The sequence below is a fragment of the Polyergus mexicanus genome, unplaced genomic scaffold (genome assembly GCF_030449975.1).
Source record: "Polyergus mexicanus isolate NDT 795.1 unplaced genomic scaffold, iyPolMexi1.0 SCAF_1, whole genome shotgun sequence".
Classification (NCBI taxonomy): Eukaryota; Metazoa; Arthropoda; class Insecta; order Hymenoptera; family Formicidae; genus Polyergus; species Polyergus mexicanus.
Genome location: NW_027223321.1, coordinates 158689 through 180586, shown reverse-complemented (window position 1 = coordinate 180586; position 21898 = coordinate 158689). Strand labels below are relative to the sequence as shown.

Below are 21898 nucleotides of genomic sequence, written 5' to 3'. Positions count from 1 at the left end.
GATGATGGCGATGACACGGAATGAAATATTAATTTAGCTTCACGAGTCTGCGAATTTTGTTCCGATTGACGTAATATCGTAATTGATTTTTGTGAATAAAAATATGAATAAAGACGAAAATATCGACGCATCGCGATATTTTCTATACAGCCAAAAGTCTATAAAATAATACATGAATTTGAATTGGGCACGAGAAAGAGAGAGAGGGAGAGAATTGCAAAAATTTTGTATGTACGAGCACATCCGTCCCGGTTCATGGCCTAGCTTGTTATTTTACGAGAGCTATCACGTAGTTGGAAATAAATTCCTATTACGGGTACACGCGGTTAGAGGAGTTTTGCGAGATCGCAAGAAAATGGAAATACACGGGCGCGTGTGTTTCCGACGAGAGCTACGCCGTGAAAAGAATCGCGTGCGAGGATGGTGTTACATGGTAGGTACGAGAGTCGTTTCTCTATTTAACTCGGGTCCTCCTTTTATCGTTCCTCGTCTCATCATTTCACAAACGAAATCAGGTTCGTTCGCGGATTTACGGAAAATTTCTCTCGCACTTGCCGACACGCATGTAGTACACGCGTTATAATCGCGACGCTTCCAGCGATGCATAATATATCTCGATGCATTGGCATAGCTGTTTGTCAATCAAAGGCCCAGTCTATTTTAGCACAGAATACTTTAATCGCACACTGGAATCGATAAATTTCGAGAGTCGTATGATCAAAATTTGTAAAATTTAAATATTTAATTTGATCGACTTAAACACGCATTGATTCGGAGTTTTTCAATTTTGCGATGGTCTGTGTCTCTATGAGAATAATTATGTTTCTTTATGAATATTAATGCAAGCGCGCGCTAATCTTTGAAAGAAGTTGCGTTTCATTACTTCAATAATATTAGCGTATCCGCACTAATTTAGAATAATGAAATGTCACGCATCCGTATAAGAGATATCTTTACATTTTAAAAAATTAGACAGTAATTGTTTGGTGTGCTACGTATTTTAATGCAATGAAAATAACTAGAGGAGTCTGATTGTAGATTTATCTTGTTATATAATACAATATTTTACACGCGTATTAAAAATTTTTGTTTATCATACTGTGATAAAAAAATTAATTGTAAATTTATTCTCTTAACTCTTTGAAGACGGCAGACGTATATATGTATTGAGCCCCCCCCCCAAAAAAAAAACAGCAAATATATTGTATTGTATATAACATAGTTTTTAACTTTGATCTATAGATGGTGCATTTTTTCATTTTTTTCATTCATTTTTCTTTTAAAATTTGGAGTTTTCTGAAAATGGAATCAATGTGGTAACTTCATAGTTCAATTAAGATATAAATATATATAGTGTAATGTTGGTTTCTGTATAATTGATCGCTTCAAGGAATATCATACTTGAGCTCATTTTTAATCACAACCACACTTGTTTTTATTAAATAAATACTTTTTATAAATTTTGTAAAAGTTAGATACGTGCGCGCGTGTCAAAAAAATAAATCGTCTCCTCCAAGAGTTAATTTAGAAATCAAGGTCGAAAATCAATTTATGTCACGTTTCTACCGGACCATCTCACGTTTCAATCGAGTATGCTATTCGGTTCGAGTAATGATCGCGCAATAATCTTATCTGTACGATGGGATGAGACTTATGGCCGGATTATTGCCTCTCTGTCTGCTCCTTTCGGACGCGTTTGGTGAGACCGAGATCGGAGGTAGAAACGATTCGTGGACGGACTGCATAACGGTGTCCCTGCCTTCTGCCGGTAAATTATTATAATCTGCCGACGAATAGAACAAATTTTATTTCGAAATCAGTCGCCCGCAGACGTGATCGTAATTCTCATTATTTGCGGAACGTGGAAAAACTTTTTCGTACCGAACTCTGCGAGCACGATCGCGCAGAAATTTACTTCGGAGAGAATTAGATCTGTCAAAAATAATAGGCTTTAGGTAGACCTCGCAAAAGTTTATGAAAAAATTTCTTTTAAATTGGCCGAAAAATTAATCGTACAAAAATTAAGATCCAGTACACGTGCTATACATGTGGTTTGTTTTAACGAAAAAACATAATATGTGCTACAATTATTTCTCTCTCTCTCTCGTTTCTTTTGAAATATTTTGTGCTTTTTTAAAAGTAGCAAGAACGATGCGCCGGAATTTCCCAAAAGATCTCCACGGGATAAGCTGAGGAGCTCCCGAGGACAAGAATGAAATCGTCCCTTTTCTTTTTTGCCCCTTCAATAGGACGGAGAGAAGCGAGCGACGGAATAACGAGACGAGAAGCTATTCCGAAATATCTCTCCCAGATACAGAGTAAAATTGATGGCCCGTATTTACCGGCGCACGTGTAGATGGGAATACACGTGGCGGGATGTTAGCGGATAGCGCGATGCGCTGTCGATCTCATCTGCGGTGCACCCTACACGAGAGAAATTCAACGGCGCTAATAAAAAAAAGTTTATTAGATGTATATGCTCGATATATGTCTGTAACATGTGTTTTTGACCCTTTGAGGACGGCTAGTTTTTTTTTAATCAAAAACTTTTACAAAATTTATAAAAAGTATTTATTTAACGAAAAAAACGTAGTTTTAATTAAAAACGAGTTAAAGTATTGAATATTCCTTGAAGAAATCAGTTATACAGAAATCAATATCACGCTCTATCACATTCATATCTGTTCGATTCTGATCTTTTCTCTTCTTTTCTCACTGACTGGCTAGAAACGACACGTCTTCTTTGTTTATTTTTTTTTCTTTTTTTACCAGGCTCAGATTGAATAAGAGAAGAGAAATGCCTATCAATAAGTCTCTTCGGATATTCTGTTGCATTTATTTTTCTTCCGGTTTCAATTGATTGCATCTTGATTGATGATTTCTCTTATCAATTGAACTCTAAAGTCACCAAATTAATTCCATTATTGGAAAATCTTAAATTTTAAGAAAAAAATGCACGCATTTCCTTCCTAAAACATGAACAAATGCCATCAATTAAAATTGAAAACATATATATTTGCCGTTTAAAAAAAAAAAAAAAAACCTTAAAACGTATATGCATACGTCTGTCGTCCTCGAGGGATTAAGAAACGTACAAATATAGACGCGTTACACATGTTACGTGCTTGTTTGAAGATGGTATACAATATTGCATATTGCTTTACTGATTTATTATTTCCGTTTTACATTTTGCGCGCGACTGTACGCTCGACAATTTGCATACGTTCATTCGTTTCCGCGACAACTGCTATCCTAAAGGGATTGTTTACATTTCTCACGAGCGCGATATTCATTAGGCATCATTTCACGCATAGAGACGATAACAAGCAAAATAAATTTGGTTAGGTGATAAATTACGGGCGCAACAATGTGAGTGAAGGACAGACGTGCCGCTAAAGCTAAAGCGAAGCGAATTAATAACACGATTCCGCATATTCGCACGCGTACGCGTTTAATTGCGATAGCAATGGATAGAAGTTTCGCGTTAATTAGCGGTGAAAATTACGATGCAAATTTTTCGCGTCTGGATAATCGCGCAATAAAACGTGGAGAATGCTCAATGCCCTAATATATTCGATAACAAATTGGCGTTACGTCCGACGCGTTAGAATTTTTACCGAATCAAGCGGAGCTGAATGAAGCCGCGAGTGTTGGGAAAATAATTAATACAATCCTTATCATTAGCTGAATATCGGACCGAGAGGAAAACACATTATACCGTTTGTTGCAAAAATTTCAGAAATGATTTAAACAGGACGATAAATTACGTAAATTTAGAGGCGTAATAAATTATGTGCGCGCGACAAAGGAAGTCGAGCGGAAAAATGGCGAAGATACGGAGGATTTACGTCAGAGTGAGCGCACACGGTCCGAGCGACCAATAACGGTCGTACGGAAGCTTTTGCCGGCGACAGTGTGTCCCTCAATGAATTATGGGGCACACGTAAATGTAAAAAAAAAAAAAAATTTATTAAGCTTCAAAGTCTCGGAAAACGGCTGTTTCGCCAGCGGATCTCTCCGTGAAAACAGCTGAAAACAGACGAGAAGATTTGTCGCCTTCGCGTAACGTAAAGACGATGAACGTAAGGTCACGACCGCCTACGACCGTAAAGTTAAATTTAGTCGAGCGAATTGCCGATTAGAATCTAAAGAGAGAGATTTATTATAGAGAATGAGGCCGTAAAGAGCGATATTTTCCCGCGCGTTTCTAACAGAGCGTCGCGATAAAGAAAGGAAAAAAAAAAAAAAAAAGGGGGGGGGGTCGGCACTTCTCGGACGAGGAAATATTTCCGAGATTGAAATTCCGGCGATGACGAAGAAAGGTTTCCGGATACAAAGGCAAATTGACGAACGCGTGGAGGCGAGAGCGTGCATTAATGCATTTGCAATGCCAATCGGGACGACGATAAACGCGGAAAGAAAATTCCTGGCGATGGGATATCATGTAGATGAGGTTTCGCGGTGAATTATTTTATGCGCGTTGCGGGGGAAAATTTCTAAAGCGGTTTCAACGTATGCGCTTCAGCTACGAAACATGGGAAAATTCGTAACAGCCGCGCGATATATGTAACTTTATTAAAATGCGCAACTATAAATAATTTTTTTTTCTCGCATCTCTCACTCTCTTTGACGAAATAAAAGCGCGATTAACGCGATTTTTCGCAAAGCTTGCATAAATAATTGACAAACACTTCCATTTGCCATTAGCATATATATAATAAATTATATCCGAGTATGTTTAACGTACAAGAATTACAATGTAAACATTTTTTTTATAAATTTGGACACATTTTTGTCTAAATTTTCAAATCTGGATGTCTGAAAGAAATTTCGAACAATCTATCTTAATCATTAGAATCGTTTTTCTCTAAGTTCAGAAGATTCCGAAAATGTCTAAAAATTTAGACAGTGAATCTGCAAAGAAACTACGGACACTTTGTGTAAAGTTTCAGTTAGTATTCGTTACAGTGTACGTTTCTCCAATGCCGAAAAAAGACGGCGTAATTTTGATAAGGATGATATATGAATCAGATTGATTCGGATATCTCCATAAATTTGGCATGCGGTTAGGTATACAAAATTCAATATTCGATAAACTCTGTTTTGTAAGGAGAAGGAGAGGAAGGCGGGAGAGGGGGGAATTAATAATGTATACTCCAAACGGTCCATATATCCTTGTTAATATATTCCGTGTGCGATAATAAATGAACGTGTATCTCGGACGCGACGTGGGCGCGATCGTATGGATAATCGGCACGAGACGCGAGCAACAATATGCAAAACGATTCTGCTTATACATCACGGGAGGGAACGAAGAACGAGAGAGGCGATCATCTCGTTGTAGTCGCGGCGCGCGTTTGACAGAGCAATGTTTTTCCTCCGGCGAAACGTATTGCTCTCGATCGCGCGAAATGGACCGAGCGCGAGCGCGAACAAAAAACGACAAGCGAGTGAGTTGTGCGGCACGTTACGACGTAATGTAAAGGCTACGAGGCGTTCTGAGCGAAAAAGTTTTCTCGTTATCCATCCATTCCGTCCGGGGACTGCCGACACGAAAAAAGGGCCGGTAAATTGCGGATTCGCAATTCCCGCCAAAGCGACTCCCTCTCTCTCTCTCTCTCTATCTCTCTGTACCTGCGTCTGACCCGCGCGGATGTTTCAATTCGCGGATTATACGGGGTCCCTCTTCCGAGGCTTTCTCCTCTCGTGTGAGAGGAGACTGTATGTATACCGGCGTAAAATGATGCGTTGGGAGCAAAAGAGAATCTCGAGAACCTGTAAGATTCGCATGTAATTTGTATACATATTGTAGCCAAATTTGACTTTTTAAATTTAATATATATCGCATAAATGTGTTGAATATTTAACACAAAAATTTTAACCGGTATATTTTTTAACAAAAATACACAAATTTTTCGACAATGTCTTTACACGTAACCCGATTTCGCAACTGTGAATATTTATTTTGGATCGCGCGGATACTTTAAATTCGCCGCCCCGATGATAAATCATTGAACGTCCATCGATCCGCCTCTTGTCGATATGAATAACTCTATTAGACGTAATTGATGTCTACGATCCGGCATAGCGAATATGTCGCAGTAAATGTCAGCAGAACGATCTTGTCCGTTCTGACTGATCGGTATTGTGAGAACGCTTTTAGTCGCGATACACGACCTGCCAGCGGATTGTCTTCTGCAAAAATTTCGCTGTCGTTGGAGCCATCGAGATATCGAACCGCTTTTAGTTTCCCCGCTCTAGCTACGTACATAGCGTGTGAAAATAAAATGCTTGGATTTCTCCACCCTATGTCATTTCAGATCTGATTGTTTTAATTCCGATCGTGAAATTTCGAGTCGCGTAATGAGAGCTTGTTTCTATTTATTTGTAATTTATTTGTACCGCTTGCACCGATGAGAAACACATTCTTTTGAGAAAATGCGTAGTTAACTGTGAGAACGTACGCTGGAAAAGCTAACAAATTCCCTCTAAGCGCGTTCTCGCAGTTAATTAAAGTGCTATAGCACATAAAAAAAAAAAAAAAAAAAAAAAAAAAAAAAAAAAACTATATCGATAAAGATATTTAGCAAGCAAAAGGAAGTTTCGTTGTCGGATCGACGGCAAGATTTAGATGCGGTAATAAGTTAAAGGAATGAGAGATATAAAAGAGAGTGGAGAGAAACTGACGTCAGGGAGTGGAAGAAAGTCTGCAAAGTTTGTGGGAGTGATAGGAGGACAGTAACGCATTTAATGAAAGAGTACGTCGCTGGGAGCAATGGGAAGGCAATGGGAGCAAAAAAAGGAGGAAAAGGTGTCGGACACACCGAGAACGACGAGTTAGATTGGACGGAAAAAGTAATGAGAAAGAGAGGAAGAGAGAGACAGAGAGAGAGAGAGAGAGAGGGAGGGAAAGTGTGAAACACAACGAGAGAGAGTACAAGAATATATAGCGATGCGATCAAATTTAAGAGATGGTGAAAAGACAGTGCAGAACGTGGAAATAATTGGGCAGCAAGATTTAATGCGCCGGTGCGCACTAATGTTCCTCGGGATGTTAATGAGAGAGCATTAAGTATGGTTCCTATCTTTGCCGAATGCGTTTCGAGCGAATTCTTGATATATAAAAAGAAAAAAAAAGAAAAAAAAACCTAAATACAAAATATATATATTTTTTTTTTATTAAAAAAATTATTTATTTAGATATTTATAAAGAAATTAATTATTTCAATCAAGTAGCAAATATATTTGAATTGGTAAAATATATATAAAATAAAAGCAAAATATATTTTTATTCGCATATATAAAAAAGAATTTGTTTTTATATCTTTATTATACTAAATTACTTTCTTTTTAGAAAACATTTTCTAATTTTTCATCTTCAATTATATAATTATTTTTTTACATTAAAATTTTAAATAATGTATTTTAAAAATTATAATTTTTATTACGTGCAAGTAATAATTTATTTAATGTAACGAAACACTTTTAAAAACAAAGTATTATTTAAGTCATAAAAATCAAAATTAACAAAATATAATTTAATCGAAAAAAATTTTATTTTTAATGTACCACTTGCTATAAATAAGCGAGGCAATTAATTATGTAGTCAGTCATTTGTCACGGAATCATTTGTGATTCAATTACTAATATTCTAAATTCATTGTAAAATCCAATAACTATTCATTAAAGATAATTAAAAATTTTGTAATTCAGTGCCGGAAATTAATTTTGAAATTTGATAACAATTTGAAATAGTTAGTTGTCATTGGGGTAGCACAATATTAATTATATCGTTGATAATAGTGTGGCAACAGTTGAAAATAGACAAGATTTGAATTTAACACTTAAGTTTGAATTTAAATGTCCAAGAAAAGCGAACGTCGAGTCCAAATAAAAAGGATCAAGTTACAAATAAAAAAGGCTTTACTTTCCGATCAAGATCCCTCTTTTCTTTCTTTATAGCTTCACAATATAAAAAATAAAATAAATACGGAACAAACGATTTGTGGTAAATTAAAATCAATCAAATTCAAAATCAATTATCCAAATTATTAATTAATCCAAAAAATCGATTTTCGTCAAAAATTTCATAAAATCCGCGAATTATTCGGACAAGAGTAATTTAATAATTTAAAATAAACGTACAATTGAAGTTGAAATCGCGGATAAATTTCTTAAACGATTTGACCTAAAAACGGACCAAATTTTATTACACTCAAAACGTAACAATATATTATTATATATTAATGTATATTATATTATTACAAGATGAGCGCGAATAGGCTAGTAAATTGTTGAAATAAAAATTAACATTAATATAATTGGAATATATTGCCAATAAAGAATCCTTTATCGATATTACCATAATTAGTAACTAACAAGATATTTAACTGAATGTATGTACATACAACTCTTGATCAAAATTGATTCACATTTGGCGCATGAATCGTAGCGAGGGATTAATTCGTATCCAAGATTATATCCCATTCTGTATACATAGTATCCAAATATTCGTGTTATCATTTCCACTATCATATAACTACCTCTCGTTCCCTCTGTAAACATGGAGAATTGACTTACGCGAGGAATAGCGATCGATTCCCATCGAGATACTGTCATTTAATTCTATTTTATAGCGATTCATCGAAACTCAACGCAAGGGGAAGATGAAAAAGCTTTCTTTTTTCTCGCGCGTGAAAGATACGTCTTCACTTTACGTGAAAAATTCGAATTTTAGAATAATAAAAAAAATGACACGTTGTCGCGAATAATCGATGATGCTTCTCCGCGAGCGGAAGAAAAATTCCCGATGGCGGAACGGAAGAAAAATTCCCCACTTCCCCGCAGGGTCAATCCGGCAATAAATCTCCCCTTTTGCCGCGCGGAAACAGCGACGTACCGCGAATCACGATTCGCCATTTACAACGAGCCGAATCCATGTCCAAGCGGGCTCTACTACGTGTTCGTTTCACCTGCGGGATACCCAAATCCTGCCGGGGTAGTTCATCGCTCGATACAGCCCCCATCCCTCCCCCTTCCTCCTCCCTCACATCCCATTGTCATTCTCCTCCTCCTCTTCCTGTTTCTCTTCGTCATCCCCTCCCAATTTCAAAGTAAAACCTATCTTTGGCAAGAAGAATCGATACACATACCTGAAGTATTCCACGTATTTGTCCGCTCTTCGTCTCGACGATGCGCGAGGCGTAGCGGGTCACGGGTTGAGAGGAAGCCGCGCGACCACGACCGGTCAGGATCAACAGGACGAGCAGCAGGGCGAGTCCTACGCGAGGATAGTAGCGGCTCCGTGATCTGATCTGAATCCACTGAGTTGCGACCAGCGGCCAGATACGGACCGCCGGCTGGCATGGCAGCGGCATGACAGCATTTGCTGGCCACCTGGAGCGACGCCACTAGCATAACCGTACGGCGACCTTGGTCGTCGGTATCGGTCAGGGTAGCCGGGCCAACCGGTCAGATGTGCGTGTCTGGCCGGATGTGTCTGACTCCGGGGATGGGGGCAATTCTCCGACAGAGAAATCGCTTAATTCGTTCGCGACGGATGGCACGTGAACTTTGCCCCGCCGAGGTCCCGCATCACGGGATAGTCACTCTCTCCTTCCGCGCATTTTATCCCGCGGCTCTCACCCCAACGACGACGTCCTCCTCCACTCCCGGCGCGCTGGAACTGGCACTCTTCGACCGGGATCCAAGTTAAATTACTCTCAAAACATCTTGAATAAGAAAGTTGGGAAATGGCCGGGCCTCCATTGCTGCAGCAGGCTTGGGACGTCTCTGCAAACAAGCGAGAATTCGATTTAACAAAACATCCTCAAGATCTCTGCCAGTTTAGTTTCGGTAATAAGAAATTTTTGCGCATTCGTCAAAAAGACGAGAGAAATAAATTAGAATTACAATTTTTTTTTTTTTATTTTCCGGGTTAATAAGAGCTAAACGTAACAGGAGATGTTTCAAAGTTTCAAAGAAAATCAACTATTTTCTCTAAAATTGTACACGGAATAAATTTTTCCAAGTATTATTATTTATTTATTTATTTATTTATTTTTAATTCGTGCCTTACGGCTTTGAATGGCTTCTAATTTTACATTTGTAATTTGTTTTTGTGTCGGTGTGTCTGTAATGTCTATATTATTTCATTTAATACAGTATATATAAATAAATGAACATATTTTATTAATTGAACCTGAATAGATCAATCTAAACTTCCAACTAATAATATAAATAAGAAAAATAAGATACAATATAATGAAATAGAATAAAATTAAATAAACTAAGCTGACCTCTAATAAGCTCTCCCTCCCTTTCTCTCTCTAAACGAAAATGATATAAACTTCAATAAATAAACTGAAATATATAAAAATTAAAATGAAAACAAAAATAAAAACTACAACTGAAATAGCTCTCTATAAATTTTTCTAAATATATTTGTCTTGATTCTGTACCAAGTAAGTAAATAAATCTTAATTCAACATTGAAACTGACGTACTATCATCCTGCGTCTGGTTCTTATTAGCTCGCAAAGTTTAAAAAAATTTGTGATTCATACTTGAGAGCTTTATTAATCTCTTACTTGTAAATTAGAATTACTTTAGAATTAAATTAGAATTTCGTTATCGCAATTATCCAAACCGGGAATGCGTTCCGCGATAAAATCTAGATTACCTTTTCAGGCAAAGTCATCGCCTACGCAAGAACAGGCTTCTGTTCACGCTTATAATTACAACAATAGGTCTATCAATGCGAACGAATCGCGCTAACGCCGATGGGATTGCTACGCCGTTCGTCAATTTTTCTTCTTCTTCCTCTTTTTTTTAATCGTTGATCCATTTGATATCGCGTCCGGTTTTGCGGTGAATTCGCTCGGTGCGACACGCTAATGAACGGACGCGATCCGATCGATCGGCAGTTTTCGGATTTATGGAACTCGCCGGTCCGGTAGTCCGGTCGCGCGCGTGAATGTGCGATTAATGCGTTTAACCGAATCAATCACTTTATTAATTAATCCTACCGCACGATCGACGCAACGCTCGGCCATTAAATAAATCGAATCTGCCGTTGTCGAAATCGCGGCTATAATTAAATCCGAATTTATCCTTACATTCCAAACTCTAAATTCAATACTTGTATTTAGAGAATTATTAGATGCATATTGAAGTTTAGAGAATCCTCCGAATCATCTCCGTTCTGTCTCATTAATCGTATGCAAACGTATTTATCTGATAGAATTTAATAAACGCTTAGAGTGTATACAGAAAGTAAACATACATAGAAAAAGTCTCTAACACAGTTATATCAATCGCTATGTTTTCGAAAAATTATATTCACTCGGAATTATATTTAGTTTTCACAAAGACGTTGCTTCACAATGTTAAGTCTCAATCGGGTTGAATCTCGCACACGAATAAACTGTACGACATTGCGAGCGCGGTATTATCTTAAGTCCTGCATTATCGGAGGCGCGAGAGAAGAAAGGCAAGAGAGTGCTGGCTGGAGAGATAGTTGACGAGGTAGTTGAACGAAGAGCCGAAGAGTGAGGATGAACGAGATATACGAAGGATTGCGGGAGGATAGAGATAGCGTGGGCACTGATTGCATTGAGAAACTTATCTCACCGCAGGACATTGCTGATCAATCGTCTCCTTCTGGTTTCAATCCCTCTCGCCCCCCCCCCCCACACACACACGCACACAGCCACATCCTCGCCATCCTTTTCCTAGCACACTACGTTTCCGCTTTAGAGTTTTAACGGCGGCGCCGCCGCCGCCGTCCTCGCCGGATCGCTTCGCTAAACTTTCCCGTCCCGTTAACGATATAGCCGCCAATGGGCGATTTAAATTTTTAATCGCGACTACATTATCCCCTCGACGGTGATTGGCACCGTTCGCTCAAATCTCGTCGTCGGTCGACAGTTTTCTTTCCGTTCGCTGTTGCAAATTCAAAGCTGACGAGAAACTAATTAGAAAGCGAATCGTGCGCGCACAGTTGGAGAATTTGTTTTCTTGTAAAAAAATATGCCGGTAAAAATTTTTATGTTAAATATTTAATACATTTATATGTTAATTTAACATATTGTGATAATTCGACTCAAATATTAAATTATTGAAACAACTGAAAACAAAAGTGTAAAAATAATACAATGCGCGCATATTTTTAATTTTACACGATACATATGTTCCGTATTATTAGCGACATGATTTATCTGTTAGAATTTACAAAAAAAAATGTTGATTTTATCGATAAAAGTGAGAGCGACTGTGAAAATTTATTTCATATTACTGATGAAATATTAATATATTATTAATGTTACCATTTAACATATCGTATTATGTTAAATTAACACAAAAAAAATGTATATGTTAAATTTAAGCGAAATTTTCCAATAGTGTGTGAGATTATTGGGTACAAAGTAAATTTTGATTTTTTAAACTTGTTTGATTGCGAAAAGATTAGTCTTGTTTTAAAATTGGTTTTCTTTATTCACTCTCTGCCTTTCTTCTTGCCTTCTCATCGCATTCAAATATTCTCAAGCAATAATTTCCCACAGACTAATATAAAGATCATTATTATTCTTTTAATTATTTCCTTAAATTTCATCATCGTTTTTTAATGGATTTCCGCTGTAACTTCCTATACAGCGCAAGCACATACATTATAGCTTGTATTATTAAACTTTTAAGTAAATCCAATTTACTCGGCGCAGATGCGTTTCCGTGTCGTCGTACGTTATAACTCGGCACGTTATTACGTAATATGATTTATTTAACGTAAATGGGTAGCAACGAGCTGGACGAGAAATATATGGTGTGTCTTTTGGCGATTGCGTCATATCTCGCATTTTCCGCGGTGAACATCGACAATAATGTTTTCGTCGGAATGAAAAATTGCCGACGATACGGTATGATCGCCGGGGAATAACTTTTTACGATAAATTACAACTCTGATATTCAAAAGTTTCCAATGTGGGAAGAGATAGAGTCCCTTGTGCCGCGCGGTTTCATTTTTTGCAAATCGATGCGCCATGACGGGTCTCTCTCTCTGCTTCATTACGACATCGTTACGACGTTTACGTTTGTTTTCTCTTCTCGTTTTTTCGGACGAAAATCTATCTCACGACAGAATTTATTATCGCGATTATACCGAGGGCTTCGCGCCCGCAATGAGAGAGGCGAGTTCAAAGGGGAATTCAATCGTTATCGGACACTCACGTGCGTTTGCCGAATCCATTATGCATCTTGCGTAACGGATTTAACCCGGTATAGAGCGATATCGATTCTAATGAAATCTCGGCTCTCGTAAGAGCGGTGATCGATAATCGCGATTAGATCGTCCAACGTGGGGTCAATTCGGTTATCGCGCGAGTAACGCGCGCGCGAGACTTTCAGTCATTCGGAGAACCGGGACTAATTTAATTCAAGCCCCAATTATCGGTCGTACCGATCCCCCAGGCGGCTCTAACTTTCGCCTGCCGATATAGCGTTCACGGGGTTCCCGAAGGATTCCCGAGCGATTCTGGAAACAGACGTGCAGTAATATAACTACGCGGGCCGCTCGTACCGCACCACTTTATCTTCCGTTTCTGACGTTTCATCCGTGAAAATCAAGCGAAAGAAATTGATATCGACGAACCTCCGCGTTCGGTATGCGGAAAGCACCGCGATATCAAATTATAGCCTCGTCATTTTTCAAGTCAGCCAATCTGATCATTTTTTAAATCCTACAACATTATTCGTCATTTACGCGCGTCTTTGCGTCCCGATATACCAAAAGTAATTAATATCCATTTTAAATCGCTGTAATAGAGTATAATTTATTATTTTACGCTCATGTAAATATTATCGGAATTTTTATGTAACATTCTGTGTGTATCATATTGCGAAACATTCCTCGAAAAGTTTAATTACGAAATATATACATATATATATATATATATATATATACACAGGGTGTCTCACAACCTCCGTACAATATTTTAATAGAGTATTCTAGAAGCAAAATGGAGTAAAAATTCTTGCCAATAATATTGCGTAGAATTCGCGCCCTCATTTACGCACGTATTAATCCGTTATTGCCGACAGATAAAATAAATAAATTGATTTCCACAAAATTTCTCCGCGTCATCGAAAGAAAAAATAAACTTTGTTTCTTAAATGTGTGAAAATATCAAGTTTATATTTCTGTTTAAATATAATAATTGATTAATAATTTAAATTGTTATTTAAGAAAAAAATTAAATATTTTACATACAACATTCATAGTTTGTTAAATATTCGTTAATGTCAGTTGACCGCCGTATATGGTATTCGTATGCGTAAGAAACAATAAAATCAGCTGTGCAGTGAAAATCAATATTATCTAATTTGTCAAATCAATAACAGACGACAGATCGGTACACGTGTACGCGTATGGATCTGAGCGCGCGAGCTCTACGCGATATCATTGGCAAATTTTGATCGCTTATAACTCAAAAACTATTGCAGCCTCAATATTTTTCTATTAGAATTTGTACGGAGGTTGCGAGACACCCTGTATATTTCGAATTACGTAAATTCTCGTTATTGTACAGTATTTGTGCCGGCGTATTATTACAGTCATTACGAATTAAAGCCGACAGCGTTTACCGTTCCGGAGACAATTTTATTTTTCAACATCTCTGTCGAGTTTCCTGCTCTTTATAACAGCGCCGGTAAATTGCGCGCACTCGAGGACTTTCCAAATTCTTTGAAATTATCTCTTTGAGAGATGTTTCGCGGATCGCACGTGAGCGGAGTCCCAAGACACCGTCATTCCTCGTATTTCGATTCGAACATGCAGCGTTTGTAGGAGACGAGCGAGAAAGAGAGAAGGGATGACTTGCTAAGGCGGCATTCACTCGCGAAGGAAGAACGAGTTTTCCTCGTCTCTCCATCTGCCGATGATTTGACTTTATAATCGAGTCAGCCTCGTTCAATTACAATGGAATTTCTCGTGGAATTTGCCGTCAACAGTGCGCGATTCAGTGCGGCCTGATCGTGCACGACGGTAAATATTCTCCCGGTTCGACGCCGGATACATAAGCCATGCGCGACGAATGATTTTCCAAGCTCATGATTAATTCACGGTCGGAAAGTGCTGTTAGTTTCACGAAAGAGGAAATTATTATAAGTTATTTAGATGTTGTTGGTACCGAGAGAATGAAAAATGTTGGCTGCATATTTAAGTAATACCTAAGCAACATATATTGTATATGATGTATATATATTATTCACGATATACAAATGGTATTAATATGATATTAATAAGAGAATCGTCGATACAATACTACGTGTTAATGCGAGCTTATTCAACATCATTTATTTACGTTGACAAATTTTATTATTTTTAACTGATTTCACAGAGAAAATTCATACATACACGGATATTTCATATTCTTGTATAATAATATTCATTGACACCGTGTGCGGTCAGAGATCGGTATGAAATATTTATCAGAGTGGTAGTGCTTCGCGGCGAGCTGAAATTCAATTGAAAATAGGAAATCGGGATTCGACGAGAGGGCCATTCGAGAGGAGATTCACGCCCGGGACCCAAGCCTGTTTTCCTAAATACTGGAAACTGTTTATCGAGCAAATACATCTGGATGAATACGATCGACGACACTCGCGATTCGATCGGTATCTCTTCAATATTTTATGCTAAAGTAGCCGGGGAAACTTGATCACATATACGCGAACGCGTATAGGTCGCCACCGCTCATCGTTCATTAATGTATTCATTAAATGGATCCTCAATTTTGCCAATCAACCCCGTCGCGCTTAATTCGAAAATATCGTCGCAATTTTTCGCAACATAAATCTTTGACGAATCGATTAAAATTAGTTTGCTGTAAAGCAATCGTTTCATTATCCTTTCCATATCAAGGGTTTAAAAATCCGGTAATAGAAATAATATTGTCTATGTTTAGAGTTGCCACATTATATAAATCGCGTTTTTGCATCAATCTTTAATTTTATATCTGTGATAGAATATATTTATATTATTAAAACAAAAAAGTGTGATATTGTAATAAAATTGCCATATCATACTTGTATTGAATGATACGCTAGTATTTTCAAGAGTATTATAGAGTTTGTGTAAAATAAGAGATAGAATTAATTATTGGCATAATTCACGAAAAAGCAGTGATACTTTATACGCTCATACGATTGACAGTCAAAGTATTGAAAACTGGTGTATCGTTACGATGTATACATATTTACATGTATATACGCATGATCCTTTCGGTTATTATATAATTTAACTGCAAAACCGCGAAGAGGGGGGTCGCATCTCTACGAGCGAAAATAAGCGCGATTGAAGTACTTAATGGGAGTACGTCACGCTGACCGCAGATAACATGGTTGGACCGACCGCTGGTGAATAGTTGAACAACTGCAGCGGTAATTTTCGGATGGTGGGCTGGAAGCCCGCGCCTTTCGGATGCCTGTTATAAACGTTAAATCGATTAGGCGAGACCCGAGCTTTTACGCGCCGGGCACAAATCGCATTTTTAACGCTATAGCGAATGCGCAAAACAGTACCGCGGATTTATTCACCGGCATTCTATCAGAATGCTTTCTTTCTTCGGTTACTTTTTCCGTACGGTTTATTTTTACAAGGATCGTAAAATCCTATTATATCGATTATAATGGGGCGGGAGAAGAGAAGAAGGGGATGGGGATAGTAAGTACCAGTAGTTTACGAAACTGCAGTGGCTTACGCCCTGTGCATCCTGCATGTCAATGCGTTTTTATACCGGGCGACGCAATGCGACACGTCACGCATATCGGAGCTTTTCGGGGAAACGCGCGAGAGCATTTTATTTCGGCAGAATCTGTAAGCCGGCAATCACCATCGACGTGTATTTACAGTCGGTTTAATGCAGCCGATACCATCGGCGTCTATCGGCGTCTATTCGACAACGCTAGGAAATCGATAGCGCTACGCTGGCGAAACGAACACACGAGTTGTTTACGACTTGAGATATATTTACCAAGATTCCAGAATATTCGCGGGTCGCGAATTAAAATTTTAATTCACAAAAAGCTCGAGAATTTTGCGTTATTACATCCCGCGATATTTAATTCGTTGACTTTTCAATTTTGTATCATTTATTTCATTCGTAGAAAGGGAAAAAAAAAAAAATTGTTTGCTTTTGAAAGATGACATGTAATAAAATGTGCAATCTATTCTTAATATCCATTTGCTGATTTATTTATTTAAATTTCGAGCAGTTTATATAATATAAATCTGAATATCTCGCTTTTGAAAAGCTCACTTCGAAGAGAAAAGCGCGCGATTCTCGTTTGTCGAATTTGCCTCGCAACAGTCTCTTTATTTTCTATTTTCACACTGTGCACGGAATATCCTACAATATGCTATCGTACCTCCTTCGTGGAGTAGCCGGCGTGCTGAAATCTTTCGCCGAGATTAAATGACTTCCAGTTGTATAGAATCTTAATGCCGGAAGGCGCTACTTTGCCGGAGATACAGAGCGCGCTTTCTACGAAACGGCTTCAAGTAGGATTTAATGTTTCGTGAAACACGGAGTACAGATTAAAATACCTTAGATCGGATTTATCTTCGTTGCTGTATTAAGCGCGATTTTAGAAATATTTGTATTCGCTCGAATAAGCTGAGATTAACGGGCAACGAATGCCCCTTTTATCGACACTCTTTCCCGGGGCAAAAAAATTCCATTTATAAAATCAAATAGAAAAATATATATACATAATTATATGTATAAAATACGCTTATACATTTTTTTTCCTTCTTGTACAATTTTTACGTACACGAAGAAGAAATATATATATGAAAAATAATTGAAAAATAATTAGAAAAATTATTTTCACATTATTTTTTTTTAAATTAAAATTTGAAAAGGTGAGAAAAAATAGTTAATCATATATAAATTTATATATGTATAATTATACATATATGAGCATTTTTTTCACTTATTCAAATTTTATTGTTTAAAAAAAGAAAACAATGCAGAAATCATTGTTCTATTCTTTTCAATTATTCTCCTCATTATACTTTCTATACATACAAGAACTATCTATATAACTATCGTTATATCTAAATATATATATATATATATATATATTTATATTTAATTTTTGATTTTTATGTTCTTTTCCTCAGGATTTTAAATCCTTTTTCTTCGCGAGAATTAGATAAAGATGTAAATTAAAAAGAGGTCAAATAAAAATAGATTGTTTTGAAATGTCTGCGTAAAATATTTGATATGACAGAAAAGACGGATTACATATTTCACAACAATCATTATACATATTATATACATACATGTGTCAATTCAAAGACTTTCGAAGATTTTATAAACTCTCACTCATTTAAAAAGTTAAACTTTCAATATTGTTTCCCTGTACGCTCAATAGACATTAACATATAATCAAACAAGCTAGTAAATAGTTTCTAAATGAATTAAAAAATCATACCTTAATAATAAAATTTCGCCGAGCGTCTCTATTTCGCGATGTTCCAAGTTCCAACGGCTCGTAGCGTCGCGGTCAATATGTCGCGTGAAGTTAGCCGCTGACGCATGCGTGTGGCGCGCGTGTCGCACACTTTGGGCAACCTTGCGTCGCGAGTCGCGAGTCTCGACACTCTCGACTCGCGACGGTTCACAGTGGCAGTGCGAAAGAGCGAGGTGGTGTGAGTTCGTTATTTTTATCGTTTTGATTTTGTGGAAAATTGTCGTTCCTAGATGTAAAAAATACGCGGAAATAAAAGTACTCTCGGGAAGGATATCGTATGCCAAGGTAAATATCGAATTTTTAAGACGCTTATTTTATATACTAAAATTTCGACATACGATCAAACTTTTGAACTTTTTTGATACCATCTTGATTTCTATATAATGTATACAATTTATTCTTGACAAAATGCAAATTATTTCCACAAATTTCGCAAACCTTAGCTCGAAACTCTTATTTTGGTAATCATAACCTAAACGTTCAAGCGATGTCAATTGATGAACCGTCTCGTTTATTACGATGATTAAGCGTTTGTAATAAGTTTATACGGAGAAAATGTTACGTAGTGATTTTTTAAGAAAGCGTAAAAGGTATGAGTATAATATTGTTAATCTCTTTCTTTTCTTGTTTATGTGTACAGTCTGAGACGAGATGTCGACGTCAGCAATATACATCTTGGACGTAAAGGGCAAAGTGTTGATCTCGCGCAATTATCGTGGCGACATTGAAACTGGTGTCGTAGAAAAGTTTATGCCACTTGTGATGGAACGCGAAGAGGAAGGTAATCTTACTCCGATCATTCAGACACCAGAGTGTACATATGCGTATATAAAATATAACAATCTGTATATCGTATCTACCACGAAGAAAAATGCAAACATATCCCTGGTATTTGTATTCTTGCACAAAGTGGTGCACGTCATGCAAGAATATTTCAAAGAATTGGAGGAAGAAAGTATACGAGACAACTTTGTCGTTATTTATGAGCTCCTAGACGAGTTGCTGGATTTTGGCTATCCTCAAACCACCGATAGCAAGATTCTGCAGGAATATATTACTCAAGAAGGTCATAAACTGGAGATTCAACCTAGGATTCCTATGGCTGTGACCAACGCTGTCTCTTGGCGATCAGAGGGCATCAAATATCGCAAGAACGAAGTCTTTCTGGATGTAATAGAATCTGTGAATCTTTTGGCGAATGCCAACGGAAATGTTTTAAGCTCGGAGATCGTTGGTGCCATAAAGATGAGAGTATATTTGTCAGGGATGCCAGAATTAAGGCTAGGTCTCAACGACAAGGTCCTATTTGAGTCGACAGGACGCGGCAAGTCAAAATCTGTGGAATTGGAAGACGTCAAGTTTCATCAATGCGTCAGGCTATCACGTTTCGAAAACGATCGTACCATCTCGTTCATCCCGCCGGATGGTGAATTCGAGCTCATGTCATACAGACTGAATACACACGTGAAACCCCTCATATGGATCGAATCCGTCATCGAACGGCACGCTCACAGCCGAGTCGAATATATGATAAAGGCGCGATCGCAGTTCAAGCGTCGTTCGACGGCGAACAATGTGGAGATTGTGATCCCGGTGCCGAACGATGCCGACTCGCCCAAGTTCAAGACCACAATTGGCAGCGTCAAGTATTCGCCCGAGCAGAGCGCCATCACTTGGATCATTAAGTCTTTCCCCGGAGGCAAGGAGTATCTCATGAGAGCTCACTTTGGTCTGCCGTCTGTAGTCGGAGAAGACGTCGAGGGCAAACCGCCTATACAGGTGAAGTTCGAGATACCGTATTTCACTACGTCCGGTATCCAAGTGCGATACTTGAAGATCATTGAGAAGAGCGGTTATCAGGCCCTACCTTGGGTGCGTTATATCACGCAGAATGGAGATTACCAGCTGCGGACGAATTAGCTAATTGACAACGGGGTGGACGACATCAGGATTTCGGGCGTTACGCCCGAGTACGAGGACTAATCGAACGCGTAGTATGCTTTAGAGCGAATTCAGAGAATCGCCGACAATCGTTTATCATTCCAATAAAATATGGTGGAAAGATGACGCGGAATACGATACAAGAACAAATTGAATTTTCGAACATCGATCTCTTCTTCGTTTTGACAAATTTCACATTCATTCTGCACCTTCTGCATTTTTTTATATTTCTCTAAAACAGGATAATACGCATGGTGAAAACATTCTCTTTACGAACATTTTACATTTGAGATGATTCGCGTCTAAAGAGTATTTAATCTAAATGGGTTCTTTCATCGATATCGATACAGTAAACTTTGTACATCTCCCAATTTATTTTTTAAACACGATGACTTTATATAAGGGCGTCTAATAAAACATAACTGCAACCTTACGTGAAAATCATATAAATAAATCGGCAACTTATTTTATAATATTTTTCTTTGACAAGGCGAATTTATGGACGGGCAGAAAGGCTCGATAATTATAAAATTTAAAACTCTAGATAGTATTATATAAAGAAAGATTAAAAATATATATATATATCAATCTCACGTTTAATAATCGTAATATTACTAGATTTATGTCGTTACAACATATATTAATGTAAGATAACGTAATATATTAAATTTTTAAAGGAAATGATATATATATATATATATATATATATATATTATAGAAATGATTTTTTCTTATAATATTATTCCCTATCGTATTTTCATTTCTTTTCGTTGTAATACAATATCTGGCTACCTATTCCCTTAAAAAAATTCCCGTTCCTTGGAAAAGATGATTGAAGATTGCTCGGATACGCTACATTGGAAATGGCATAAGCGTTCGTCGGTGCGAATAAAATGGTAAATATTTCAACGAGAGAAGGGGAGGAGGGGGGAGGGGACACGAAAACGCGATTAGAGCGAAATGGTGGAAGCCGAAAACTTTATTTCGGCCTCTCTTCCTCGCCCTACGGATGCTCGCGGTATGCAAATTTTTTTGACACGAACGCGCACGAGCGTGTAATAATTTTATGGAAATCAGTAGTCTCGCCAAGCACAGAATTTCACACGCGACGCGAATCAGGATGAGGTATGAACCACGAGAGGAAGAAAGATCTCTCCACTATCGCGATAAATGAGGCCTTCGTGGTCCAGGTACATCGTATCGAGAAAAGAATGACGTTCGCATGCTTATCCCGTATTCATCGGTAAGTACCGAACGAATTTTTTTTCTACTCCTTTCTTTTTTATCTCGGTCCGCCCACCCCGTTACGAGCTCCATTATGACGTGCCGGAATGCGACGGACGTAGATAGCGATGGTAATGTTCGGTTACCGCATAGATAGTAATCGGCCTGGAAATGGGTAAAGGGGGAAAGGGTTGTTACGAGTG

At 37.7% G+C, this 21898-nt stretch overlaps 2 protein-coding genes across 11 annotated transcripts in view; one reads left to right on the top strand and one right to left on the bottom strand.

Annotated features, from left to right (window-relative positions):
- Positions 1–21898, bottom strand: part of Nlg-5 (neuroligin 5) — a 179443-nt gene that overhangs the window by 28827 nt on the left and 128718 nt on the right. For all 10 annotated transcript variants that reach the window (XR_011446789.1, XM_070294438.1, XM_070294566.1 and 7 more), the window contains one exon: positions 9153–9792. Coding sequence is in view for 9 of the 10 variants with exons in the window: in XM_070294438.1 (XP_070150539.1) it covers positions 9153–9377 (225 nt within the window). In the remaining variant the exon portion in view is untranslated. The remainder of the gene's footprint in view (positions 1–9152; positions 9793–21898) is intronic.
- Ap-1mu (adaptor protein complex 1, mu subunit) lies at positions 18659–21043 on the top strand. The gene is made up of 2 exons (XM_070304236.1): positions 18659–18815; positions 19171–21043. The coding sequence occupies exon 2, from the start codon at positions 19182–19184 to the stop codon at positions 20448–20450; it is 1269 nt and encodes a 422-aa protein (XP_070160337.1). The 5' UTR covers positions 18659–18815; positions 19171–19181; the 3' UTR covers positions 20451–21043.